Source organism: Chelmon rostratus, chromosome 12 (assembly GCF_017976325.1).
Source record: "Chelmon rostratus isolate fCheRos1 chromosome 12, fCheRos1.pri, whole genome shotgun sequence".
NCBI classification, from domain to species: domain Eukaryota; kingdom Metazoa; phylum Chordata; class Actinopteri; order Chaetodontiformes; family Chaetodontidae; genus Chelmon; species Chelmon rostratus.
The window spans coordinates 7,887,294-7,901,096 of NC_055669.1; the positions used below are offsets into that span (position 1 = coordinate 7,887,294).

General features: G+C 43.6%; 1 protein-coding gene across 1 annotated transcript in view; it reads right to left on the reverse strand.

The window, feature by feature from the left end:
* Positions 1 to 13,803, reverse strand: part of LOC121614840 (complement component C8 beta chain-like) — a 32,014-nt gene that overhangs the window by 12,533 nt on the left and 5,678 nt on the right. Inside the window, exons 2-9 of the mRNA XM_041948926.1 lie at positions 13,325 to 13,464; positions 10,189 to 10,287; positions 8,149 to 8,280; positions 6,470 to 6,589; positions 5,970 to 6,008; positions 3,916 to 3,981; positions 2,237 to 2,296; positions 214 to 270 (exon numbers count right to left, since the gene is read on the reverse strand). Of these exons, the coding sequence (XP_041804860.1) occupies positions 214 to 270; positions 2,237 to 2,296; positions 3,916 to 3,981; positions 5,970 to 6,008; positions 6,470 to 6,589; positions 8,149 to 8,280; positions 10,189 to 10,287; positions 13,325 to 13,464 (713 nt within the window). The remainder of the gene's footprint in view (positions 1 to 213; positions 271 to 2,236; positions 2,297 to 3,915; positions 3,982 to 5,969; positions 6,009 to 6,469; positions 6,590 to 8,148; positions 8,281 to 10,188; positions 10,288 to 13,324; positions 13,465 to 13,803) is intronic.

The following is a 13,803-nucleotide window of genomic DNA, read 5'->3' on the forward strand; positions in this document are numbered from 1 at the left end:
GATGTCGCCACGATCAAAGTCACCTAAAAGTCACCGCGCCGCACATTCATCTTTAATCTGCGCTACTGTCGGATAATCAGGTCATTTAGATCTCTGCCACTGTCCCAACGAAACGACCTATCATCACAGATAAAATATGACCGTACTTTCTCTGCGCAATTCTATAAACTCGTATAATTTCACAAAGTTAGTCGGGGTTTGGCTTTGTGTAGCAGCACTCACCGAGGGAGGAGTGGACATGTCGCCGAAAAGATCAAAGTGGTTGATATTCTGCGAGTGGAAACCAAGGGATGAGGGAGAGAGAGAGACAAAGTCCAGTGATACATCAAGACAATGAGATTTGCACAGTCATGAAACCTTGAATTCATCTCCAGATAGGGTATGGTGGTTGCATGGATGGGTAGGTGTGGGGAGTGAAATCTATTCACAAAGGCAGTTTGTGCTGTGATGGCAAGAAACAACTATCCCCTCGTTTCATTATCAGAAAATGGATCTAAAATGAATCTTTCATGGCTCGCTATAATTGAGTGGGTAAAAAGGCTATTCAGTCCCATAAAACAGGCTCTGATTAGATATTCTTATGTCTGCCAATCAAGAGGGGCCCCAGTGAGAGCCCGGGCCGCTTTATCATGCTGATTCTTCCCCCTGAGCAGACACATACACAGAGGAGTGTGTTTATTTCATCAAATGAATGAAAGAAGAAGCTCCTGGAACCACCCAACCGAGACAATGAGGCCACCTCACCCTATATGAAGACGTGACCCCTGCACTTGTCCCCTCTGTCCTCCACTCACAGTAGCTAAAGGAGAGGGGACGCAGCTATGGAAGAGGCTATGGAATGGCTAAGTTGCATGAAATGTTTCTGGGGCCATGCACAAGCAGACAATGAGTCACCGTAAAAGCACAAAGACAAACAGAACACACAGGATTTTCATGCTATAAATAAACAGATACAAAAACACACACATATTAAAAGAAAAGAAAGAAAAGGGAGGAATCACAGCAATCTGTGTTGCTGCTAACAGGGCGTTTATGTCCTCCTTGAATAAGCCGGGACATAGCAGATCGCACAGTTTGCACGGCGCTTTGGGACCATTGAGGGGCACAGAATGAGTCAGAATTTGGAAAAAAAGGTAAACATTGTACACAGAGGTCTCTCCCTGCAGGCACTGACACACATCAGGGGAGCTCGAGGCTCTCAAAAAGCTCCAACTGAATGAACAGACAAGCAGTAACACTTAGAGATATGGAAGCGCTGCTACTTATACTGGCATGGGCTGTTTGGGTGAGATAGCGAGGGGGCCGGGACAGTGTATCTGTTTGATATGCTGAGCAACGAGCAGACAAACAGCGAAGAGCCGAGAAGCACTTTGCTAGGGCTGTTTTCAGAAGTTGCGTGGAAATTCTCTCTGGGTGGATGTTTGGCGAAATAGGCTTGAATGAATGTTTTTATAAGCGATTTTGAGAGATGTAATAGCGTGGTCACTGCATGGTGGTGAAGAACTCATAAAACCTACTCGGATGAGATGAAATATATTTTCAGTTTGATGAAAGGGAGGGGGGGATCAAAAAATGCTTTTTGCGCTGTTCCCCGATCAAATCAATTCATTGCAGAAAAATGTATTGCTATTCATTAAGGCACAGCTTTTATGAGTCTCTGGTGGCCTTGATTGTACTCAATGTAGCCGTGACTACACTGCATGCAGCTCAACCCAACACCCACCCCACCTACAAACCTCTCGTCCTCATCCTCTGAGGAAGACGGAACAGCCACCCCTTTATTCATCCAGGCAGTCTGATGTGGCAGTCAGACGAGACCAGCGAACAGACTCTAGCAGATTTTGTCTCGACCATCTGGTCCTGACGTGCGTCAGATTCTGCACAGGACTGGATTTTGGATACGAAGCCTGCCTCACTAATGTCCTGTGAAATTGCTGACATGTCTGACTTTGGTTGAACAATCAATTAGTCTTATTTTCTCAAGCAGGCTTGGCATGACCGAAGCAGCTTTGTTTCATCACCTTCATCACAGAAGTCGGACGCAGACATAGACCCCTGTCGTTGTTTTCTTGGGAAATGCATTTTTGAGCCTGTAGGCTGTAAATCCAGTAAAGCAAACATCTTAGAAATGGACACTGTCAAGGGGGGCTTGAAGCACTTCCTTCAAGAGGATCTTAAAGAGAGGTTTGCAAGTAGAATAGTAAAGAAACAAATAATAAAAAATAAAAACACCTACAGTCATGAAATGGCGTTTTGGGACATCATAGATCCCTTCCTTCTGCTGACTGGTTGGGACCTGCATTGGATTGGAGGTCGATTCAAATATAAGTAACAGAGCAACACCTTTTTTATATTTAGGCTGAGTTATTAAGAAACAGGAGCTTACAAGAGCTGAAACAAGTCTATTGAAAAAGAAAACGCTCACTCCATCAATTTCGATTCAGTCCATTTTTCGAGAAGTAATTTTATCTTTTAGAGCAATGGGATTATGCAAATTCTACAGCTGTTTTGCTGAATCAATTCTTCTTAAATCAATATTGATTGCAAACAATGCTTGAGGACGGTGCGTGCTGGTTCTGTGAGTATTAAGAAAGCCTATTGTTATTCCGCAACAGTAATGTCTCAACTGGTTCATCTGACAATCAGAAAAAGCCTCGGCTCTGGCCTCCTTTGTATATATCCCCACATTTGTTCAAACTATATGTTGCTCCTAACCTCGCTGCCTTTCTCTCCTATCGCTCCCATGACTGGTTAACTTTCTGTTACGTTTTCCCCAAGTCTATTGATCTTGTTTCATTCTGAGATCAAATGGCATGGCAAGTGATTAATCTCTCTCTGCATCTTTCATCTTCAGAGGAACGCAAGATACAGAGAGGCAAAAAGAGGAGGAGGAGGAGGAGGAGCGGAGGGAGAGAAAGAGGGGGAGGGGGTTAGGATTAAACCGTACGACAGGTCCCTGGAGTCCTGGCTGGTCCTTCAAATGGTCTAAAGCCAAAAGGTCAAAACGCTGGATATATAAAAGGACTCTGAAACACCGGCTTTGGGTGAACTATCCAGACTAAACAACTGACCTTGACTCTTCTGCAGCTGCTTCAGACGCTACATGAGGCGTCATTTTAAACATAAAGCTGCTGCCTTTTTATTTTTTTTACCATCTTTAAAGTCTTAATCCTTAAGATTTTCCTGCATTCAAATGGACATTTTTTTTTCTTAGCAATAACCGTTCAATGTATTTACAATGTGTAATAACCTCCCTATCTGGTAGTTTTCACTGGAGGCTGCCATTCTCATGCTGGCTTCAAATTGCCTTCACAGGCGCGAAGGAGCCATAGGAAACCTTGGAGGCATAATTTTACTTAATTTCATCTAACTGATATCAGCCTCACTGTTTAGAGTTGGCTGTCTTTACACTGTGTCAGAGGTGTATTAGGTTTTTGCTTAATGAACATCCTACTGCTGCTGATTTACATTAAGTGTTCAACTGGGTGGCTTTTATTTTGAAAAGGCCACAGGAAATGCAAATATTTGCCTGTTAGCTCTGGCCATGATCTGGCACGTACAAAACAAGGCATGTCACAATGTAAGTTAAACTAGTTCCTCCACGGGTTTCACCAAATCAACTAGGACAAAAATCATCTGGTTTATAACTTTAACATGAACTGAACCCTTTTTAATAGATATCAAAGCTTAATTTAGTTCTTTCCTCGTAGGCTTTTCATCTTCAGCCACATTAAAGAAACAGAAACCTTAGTTTGATTTACTTTCCCCCCTGAAAATCCTTTCTTCAAGAACCATCTGCACTTTGTAGCTTCTTACAAGGTTCTATAAAGTCATGTTAGTACTGTACGGTTACTATTATCATCTATCACAGGGTATGAAGAGGGAGAAAAAAGGGGGCAATGCTTGTCTTTGTACCTGATAAACGCTCTCCTCTGACTGGGGGCCACGGAGGGGTTCGTGTCCAGCCTCAAACACTATGTACTATAGAACAGAAGTAGTGGGCAAGGCATAGAGGTGCAGAGAATAATGAGATGGGAAGACAGAGAGGCGGGTTGGCATGTAAAACAGAGAGATACAACGAACGAGTGATACATGACGAGAATAAATGAAAGCACAGGGGAGTGAGGATGCCGTCGAGTGGGGAGTGAAATGAGATCAGGAATATGAGGGGTGTAAAAAAAAACAGGGCATGGGAAAGAGGAATGGGGGAGATGAAGAGAGAAAGAAAAAAGAGTGAGGTGGGAAGAGGAAAGAGCACAAGTATAATAGGTCAGGCAGTAGTTCAAGGCAATGTGGAGGTTTTAGCTAGAGGTCTCCCTTCAACATCAGCATGTGATGATCCACCTCTCTGAGAGAAAATAGACCTGAGGTCAGAATATTCACTTGAGAGCCATGAGTGAAGGCTCATAAGTCCTCAAATCTGTCAGCATCTCCTCTTAAGGTTGACGGTAATAAGAGTCTTTGTGGATCTCAAATTGAAGGAATAATTTGACATTTCGGTAAATGCGTTTATTTGCTTTCTTGCCGAGAACAAGAGAAGATCGACACCTTTTCTCACATCTTTGTGGTAAATTTGTAGCTGGAGCCAGCAGCTGGTTAGCTTAGCTTAGCATTAAAACTACAAGCAGGGTGACTAGCCTGACATCGTCTAATCGCAAAATTAAAACTGTGATGAAAACAAAAATGTTATAAAGTTAAAGTCATAAAATTTAGTAAATGTTTTGTCAACGAATCAAAACTGAACTATAATTTGAAAGATGGAAGAATGGACCACCTCATATTGTTTTACAGCGTAGCCAAGCTCCTGATTAGTGAAACTCTGTTAATAAGAAGCATCTTGCATTATAGACGCAATTCCCTGGGAATTAAGAGAGGAAACGGAAGTGGGACAAAGTGGGACAAACTACAACAACATGGAGGCAGCACAGCAACATTTATGGAAAGGTAAGTTAATGTAACATTATCAAAGCTGCGGATGTAATATTGCTGTCACTCCGCTATCTTTAGCGTTGGAAGCAATGAGAAAGTTGTAGGATTAATGTCGACCATCTAAACCAGCTAAATCCTCCTCTAGATGCTCGCTAAAGAAGCATCACATAACTTATCTTCACTTCCGCCAAAAGACTGAGACTAATTAAACAAACAAGATATAACATATTAATTAGTGAGCTTTACAGGTGCTGGTAGGTTTGTTCCCTTTGGACAGAACCAGGCTAGCTAGTTTCCCCCTGCGTCCAATCTTTATGCTAAGGTTCCATAAGCTAACTGGCTGCTGGCCGCAGCTGCATAGTCACCGCACGCACATGAGAGTGGCATTAATCTTCTCAGCGAGAGAGTGTGAAGTGTATTTCCCAAAATGTCAAAGTACTCTTTAAAGATTCCGGCCACAGTCTGGAGTTTTGTCAACCAACATCAACATAATCGAAAGCTGCAAATGGAATGACTTTATGCACAACACACTTTCAAGAGCAAAGAACAGAGGTGATCTGGGAGGTGGCTGGTCGTACCACTGAACATAGCATTCAGAGTAAGAGTTAGTGTTGTCTGTATTCAGTGTGAGCAAACACAGAGAAAAAAATCATGTTCAGCCAAATAAATGCACAGGGCGAAAAGGGAGGGGAACAACCAGTCGGGGGGGGGGCATGTCTTTGGAAGAAATCAGAACATTGACACAGATCAACTTAAAAAATATGGTTTTACAACACTGCACTGGCAAATGGGAGTTGAATGGTTGAACAAAACTGTCCACTAGGATGATCTACTGTGTATTACTGGAATGGTGGAATATCATGAATCATTAATTCAAGCGGATCAGTGACTGGAGGAGATATTTAAATTAAGGATTAATTGGGTTTTTTTTGTTTGTTCTTTAATTCCAAGCTTTGAGAGTGAAAACAGCACCAGTGAAGCTAGAAAAGCATCAAGGTCAGCAGTGTTTGGTTTCCTGCTCTGTGTGCCCACAGACCTACCTGGTAAACTGGATCGTCCACTTCGTCCTCCAGGATGGTCTGTGCAGTGGTGGGACAGAGGGCAGATGACACATTTTGTTTTTCATCAGTAAGACAGTGCAGCCAAATTTACAGTGTCATGAGAAAATAAATGGAGGAAGCACTGAAAGCTGTCTCTTCTCCGGGAAGCAAGCATAATTACAAACTGACAGTGTTGTGTGTTATTTAAAAAGCGATTTGGTACATCGCAGACACACCAACACTTACTGTACATTTCCTTTCACACATACAGGACTTCAGTAAAAATGATGAATGTAAACCTGTTGCATTTCCATTATATTTAGATATTCAACATCAATGGTGCAGACAAACACAGTCTGCGATGCACTTCAGAGGAAGCTAGAACGTGTTAAGATTTCTGCCGTGTGAATGAATTGCTGGCTGAGTTATAACGTGCGATCACGCCTTCAAATGAGAAACGAAACTGAGAAAGAAGCAGAAACGTGCTCCGAGTGGTCTACCTGGTAGACTGCCTGCTCACACTGCTTGTCCTTCTGGGCCTTCTTCTCCATCTCCTCCCGCTGTTTAATGTCGTAGATGAGCGTGAAGAGGTCGCGCAGGTCGATGATGAGAGGCTCCGCCTGGATGAGAGAGGCGGGGAGGGAAGGAAGAGGATGTGGAGGTTTAAGGGATGGATTTCAGGAGAGGGATGCAGGGAAGGAGAGGAAAGACAAATGTTGGGGAAGTCGAACACGTGCAGGCAAGCAGGCGGAAACACAGGTGGAAGAGGGAAAAAGGGCAAATCCAGTGCGGAAAAAGAAACGCAGGGCAGGAAGATTATGACAGTTTTTTGAAAATGATCTGAAAATCTTCAACAACATTAACAAAATAAACCCTTAAACTGTATTCTGAGGGGATTGACTTAATTTAAGACTGTATTACTTCTATGTCATGTTAAATATGTAGATATATCTATTTTAGTGAGCCAGCTCATGTTGAATAGATTATGTGAGTGTACCCTCTGCTGTGCTCGGGCTGTCTGAGTGATGACAATATTTTACGCTCAAGCAAACATCTGTTTGTCTCCTTAGAATCTATCCGGTCAGCCGGCGTCTTGTTGTAAACACACCTGAACTAAAGAACTGGCATTAGAGGTGGCGAGTAGCTGCACGTTAACACTGACACTGGTTTATTTCTCAGATTAGAAAAACTATGGTGGCGTTAAAATTCAGAGCTCAGGAGTAAAAATGAGGCATAAGGCAGTTTGCTGCATCACAGTCACTCAGAAACAAATCAACACACAGTGCAGTCTGACATGTTACTGGACTGACTGACGGGACACATCACAGCAGAGTTTTCTTGTCCAGCTAAACCATTGTTTGTGTGTTGGACAGTTCTCCACAGGAGCTCCTGAGCTGTGGTGTAAGATTTGTGACTGAACCAAAGAGTGCACATCGGTAGAACTGACCCTTGGGACTTGGGCATGAATCAGACTTCAGAATGACGACTTGCCTCCCCATCAACTTGACTTGAGTGTCACATTTGAATCAAAATAAGCCACACAGCTTGAATACTTCTATTTAATTGTTAGACCTATGCATTGCATTGACCTGGTCTCTGATATGTAACGACACTTGTACGTCAAGGCAGCTTTAAAGGTCCAGTGTGTAGGATTTAGAGGGATCTACTGGCAGAATATGATATTCATAAGTATGTTTTCATTTGTGTATAATCACCTGAAAATAAGAAACACTTCATTACCTTAGAATGAGATCTTTGTATCTACAGAGGGAGTTGGTCCTCTTTCATTTAGTCTGCCATGTTGCACCATCATTTTTCTATAGCAGCCATTCACGTTTTTAACAGTACACTAAAAGTATTTACTGTATGTTCTCCTCGACACTGGGAAGGGGAGCGTGAGGCGAGGGGTGTTCAGGTGTTCAACAATCTATAACCTCATCACTAGATGCCACTAAATCCAATACACTGGTCATTTAAATGGATTTTTTAAAAATCTTGTGCCATTGATGATGAGTGATGTTGTAATATCAGCTTTTAGAAATGTAAAAAGTCCTTGACCTTCAATTTTCTTAAGCAGCCTTGTGACTGGGTTGGGGATGGCTGTAAAGGACTTGAGACTTGACTTGGACTTGCCTACAAAAACGTAAAAACAGCTGTCGCAGAGTGAAAAAGCACTTACTGACTGCGCCGTCTTGATGGCCACAAACCTGTGGTGGCCCTCCTTCCCGCAGACATAGCCAAAGGCCCGGTGGTCCCTGGTGTCCTTGGCGATGTAGCTGATCTCGTGGACCGAGTGGTGATGCAGGAGGACCTACACGGCAGAGATGTGACTCAGTAAAGACCATATGAGCCATGTGAAATAGAGTAATCACACCATCTACTCTACGTCTTGCTCTTGCAAAAAAAACATGTGTTTAATATGAAAGTCTGCCTTTTCATATAGAATGTTTTACAAGTACAAGTACTGCACACTGTGTTGGCAGGAAAAGTAGGTCAAACCTACTTTAAACATCTTTGCATATCATTGAGCCAAATGCAACCAACCAACACAGAGTGAGCCAAAAAGTCTCTGACAGAGGGAGGAGAGGTTCAAGGCTATTCTAATCTCTATTACGCAGTACTTTACACATACTATAGTTACTACAGAATGCTTGTGCTGTTGCTGTTGACATCTCTTAGTCCTTTTCTCTTTATTTATGTCTCCTGGTGTTAGCAGGATTTGGAGGCAGTGAGTTTGGTGGTTGAGAAATGCTGAATTCAGGAGACATTTTCAACATCTAGTGTTTGATGTATTCACTGTATCTCTAATGGGCAGCTCTAAAACACTCAGCAGACAATAGACACCCGCAAAATGCTCACAGAACATAGACGCACACCCATGTATGCACACACTGAGAGTAATTCAGCTGTCACTCACACCCACCTGCCGCTCCACTATTAGCAGAGATAAGCTTAGGCACTGGGGAGGAGTTTCATTCGAATATTAGCTGATATTCAGAGGGAAGCATTGCTAGTAACGCCTTAGATTAATGTAAAATACAAAACTAATATGACTAGTCTACTCGATTCAGCAGAGAATCATGTCAGCTTTACATAAAGTATTTCCATCTAAATGCCTGCTGACGCTGCCTGCGCTGGAGTGATCCCCATTTCCACCATAATAACTCAAGAGGGATATTAAGTGTGGAGTGTTATTTATTGCCAGTAATCAGTAAATAAAATGAAGAGCATTAGGGGCATGATTTCCAAAACAACAAATGAGCGTGTCAAAAGCTGGTGAGCTGGTTGGCGGTGGCGGGAGGCTTAATGCTCTTTTTCATTACAGGCGAAAGGCACGCCACCCATCGTATTAGAGAGAGATATTATCAAAGATGGGTGTTTTTTGGGAATAGACGGTTGGTGGTGGGGTGGGGGTCGGCAGCCATGGGACAAACACTGTTGCATAATTATCAGTTTAGTGCTAACGACAGCTGAGGTGGAGCCGTGGTGTAATTAGCATTAGCGGCAATGATCATTAAGGGGCGGAACTGAGTGCTAATTATCGGTTAGCGCTGATGAGCAGAGTGGGCCTATCTAGCCAACACTACGCCCCAGGACGGGGGAGAGCCGAGCCCCTCGATCATCCTGTAATGGAACAGCAGGCCTCTGAGTCCGCCAGGGGGATGGAAGCCAGGATGGAGGCGGAAACAGCCCGTCTCATAACATCACCATAACATTGCTCACTGCGCTATCATTAGCAGGCAGACAGGGCCAGAGTGATCTTAAGTAGGTCCTGCAGCATACCCCTAATCGTACTAGGGCATGTGTTAAACCAGTTTACTCAGGGTCAAATATCAAATGCAAGACCTGTAATTTAATGCTGTCAAGTTCAATTTGTATGAGCTAAAGGGCGAACCGTCCTGTGGAAAGCTTCTCAGTGCTTCTTTTCTGATAGTGGAGAAGAATTCGGATTTTAGCCAATGCAGTGAAGAAAATGAGATGTTTTATTTCGGCATTAACCTTGTGAATCATCTTCCCTCTGTGCAGGTATAGCAGTTGTACTAATATGTCAACCCTGCCAGCCAGGCGTACAAGATGGCGGCCCTGGCAGCCGTTGTGAACTCAACCGTGCGAGCGTCTGCCCTCTGGATGTCCTATACTGTAGGTTCACAGTACAGCAGCTGGCAGAGGCCTCGTGGTGCAGCTCTGCCACGGGCCCACTCGATGACATGCGACTCACCCCTGATCTTTCACAGTAAATCTTGATCCCGCCGAAAGAGACCGTCAAGAAGACTCTCTGCTTGTGCTCCCCTTTGGAACGTGCCGAGGAAGCCATTCCCTGCAGGAGATTAAAGGCAAACGACATGAGGAGATGAAAGGATATGAGCTCAGCATGAAAGACAGTGAGCCTTCCTCTCTTCCGACTCAGGTGAGTGTGACAGTGAGAAATGGGGGGAGAGATTGAGGGGGAGATTGGGGGGGAGGTCGGGGGTGGGGGTAGGGTGACAGGAGTTACATAAGGTGTGATAGGACAGAATGTTCTTTCATGTGCTTTTTCTTGAAGCTTCACTCTCAGAGGAATTCACACATCGCCTTGTGCAGCGACGCTTATTATTATTGCAGCCCCTTTTTCCCAAGCACCTTTTCTTCTTTCCCTTTTCATAAAGTAGGTCTACTGCACTTCAACGTGACATACACAAGTGCTAGCTAACAACAATAAGGTGAGATTTGCTGACAGAATGGATCGCGCTGCTGACCGACCAGCTCGCTCTGACAACTTCGCATACTGCTGACTGAACAACCAATCCCGCCTTTGAAGTGCGTTTTTCCCATGAATCTCGGCAGCTCCTTTTTTCTTACGTTCTCAGCTCTAATAAAGAAAACAATTAACATTTCCACCGTTTTCCATTTGACGCGACCTGTGTGCTTGACATGTCTTCGCAGAACAAAGGAGAGAGAAGAAGGGAAGAGAGGAGAGGAGATAAGAGGAGACGAAAGACCTGCCTGCTGTGCTGAATAAGGCTGACAAAACTGCAGGCCCAGTAATGTTGACGTGGGTTGACCTCTCCTGCACACCGCCTACCCTCCACCTCAGATTCTCCCTTCTAAAGCACAGCTAATATTTAAAACCCAATTACTGGTGTTACATTAATCACCATCAAGCTCTGCTTCCATAGAGAGATGTTAAAGAAAAAATACCCATCCATCTTTACATGCATAAATGTATATTCATATGAGAAAAGGAGGCACTGGAGGGATAAAAGGAGCATAAAAGAGCGAAAGAAAGAAGGATAAAGAACAGGCATAAGGAAGAGATGAAGTAAGTGAGAGGGAGGCGGGCGGGCAGGCAGGCGGGAGAGTCGATGGATGTTGTCAATCAGGCATCGGCTTCTCCATTTGGTGGATTAGTCCTCAAGGCAGCAAGAGGCAGCTCAATAGAGACCCCGTCCCCTCCTCTATCCCCTGTCCAGATAATAGCAGGTCTGTATCGACCGCTCCATTGACTGTAACTAGCTGGTGGCTGGTTACTACTGGAGTCATATGGAGGGCACTGCTGAAATGTCAGATTGAGGCAAGGAAAAAGTTGTTTTATATTACTTGGAATGGATATGGGTGATGAGAGGCTTTGCCTTCCGGCTATACTGCTCTTCATGTGGGGCTTCCCACACATTTAAGCTCCAGCAAAGTCTGCGAGAAGATACTTAAAAGCCATGCATATACAGTGCGTCCCCTTTTGGAGAAGGATTTATCCCATAGCCACCTACAGTACTGCAAAGATGCTTATGTGCTGCTTTTTTCCCCCAAACATAGATATGTTAAAGTCGTTCCTGCCTTTTACTTTGGTGCAAGTAAACACAGCTGCCATTTAAGAGGATAGAGAATAAACTTTTGAGAAGACGAAGCACGTTATTTCTGAGTACTATGACATTTATTTTGATAATTGACCCATTGCTAAACCTCTCCCCTGAACAGCAATTGTGCAATCATAACTTAGCAACTGTAACTAGGCACAAGTTTGGATGATGGTTTGTTTTTTACGCCCATAGTTCCCATGGGTGCTATTGGGGGTGACAAACCAGCTTGAATGGCTGCTATTGAGGGGAATCATCATGACATTTATTTTGATAATTGACCCATTGCTAAACCTCTCCCCTGAACAGCAATTGTGCAATCATAACTTAGCAACTGTAACTAGGCACAAGTTTGGATGATGGTTTATTTTTTACCCCAATAATACATTAGCAAAGGTGTAAGGAATTGCTTAAACAGTGTGTTTATCTGTTCCAAAGTCAGCTACAAGCTTTAGCATGTCTGCTAAACTAGCTTAATGGCTACAGTAGCAACCTAACTCAGTGCTCCTTTCGAGGCGAGGGGCCTGCTGTGTAACATTTACCCACTGGTCCTGGATGCTACTACATCAGCATCAGCTAACGTAACGTCTCTGTGCTAAGTTAAGCAGCCGGTCAGGGTTATCTTATGTTCCCTTATCATGTGACCAGGACTAACCAGCCCCGCACTGCAACACTAGAATAATGCAGTTACAAAGTTTTTACCTGGGATTTCTAGCTTTAGCTTCAGTCTTTTAGCATGATATACTGTGTGCAGCCATTGAGCGCATATTTAAGACCCCTTTTACAAGATTCTCATTTGATGCTAAAAACTTTAAAGACAGTATTTTCAACCATGTCATGGAGCTAATGTTAGCTTAAATAGGTAGCTACAGCTGCTAAAATCTGCTAGCCTCAGTCGTCATTTCGGATGACAAAACTGATGGTCGCCAGCTGGAAATGAGAGGCCTGCTTTTGTCTACCTCTGTCTCATATCGAAGACCCTTTGTTTAAAAAACAACACTTCAAGTGGTGAAACTACAATTAGCATTGCTATCATTGTAAAGTGCACATGGTTAGTGTTCTTGCAGTCAAACCCTAAAAAGGGAAAACTTCCTACTTAAGTGACATACTGCTTTAGGCTTCTCAGAGCAGGAAGCCAGTTTGCCTCCAAGGTCAAAAAATCTGTATGAATAAATGCAGAGCTCTGAGCAGCACTATAAATACAGCAGCCTGTTAGAAGGAAAATAAAATGCAAAGCTGCTACCATTTTGCAAAAAGATATAAAAGCAACCGTACAGTAGCTCTTTCGACATGACAAAGAGCTACAGAATAATACGGTTGGACTTTTATTTGTTCCGTCTGGTCAGTTCTTTACAGAGCTTCAGTGAGTCATATACAGGACAAGACAGCTCCCATGACTCATTCAACAGACAATACAGACATGGCCGAGCATGCCTTTTCCAAATCTGACTGAGATGAGTGAGGAGGTTCACTGATGTCCCCACAGACAGACACACACATTTACAAACACACAGAAGTCTGCACCTTCAGCTTCATCATGGAGTCCTGGCACAGCTTGTCCCCACGCGCCGCTGTCACCTCATCAATCCCGATCAGCTTGGCCTTGTAGCGCACGCCATCTCCACGGAAACGCTTAATAAGCCCCGCCTCACTGCGGTCTTGACCTGTGGCGGGAGAGACAGAGGGAGAAAAAGAGGACAGGAAATAAGGGGGAGAAAATGAAAGAGAGTGATTACAGGAAACAAGGATGTGTGAGCTCAACTGAGTCCTACAACTTTAGTATTTTGTGCCCTGCTTGAGGTGTAGAGACTACTGTGTGTGTGAGTGTGTGTGTGTGTGTGTGTGTGTGTGTGTGATTCGGCTCCCGTATAAATATTTATGGAATAGGAAATGCAGAATGAATAGCAAATTAGCAGCAGCGAGCAAGATTGAAAGAAAATTGAACTTGAAATTGAAAATGAAGTTGGATAGAGCCAGTGGACTAAATGAGAAAACAACTGGAA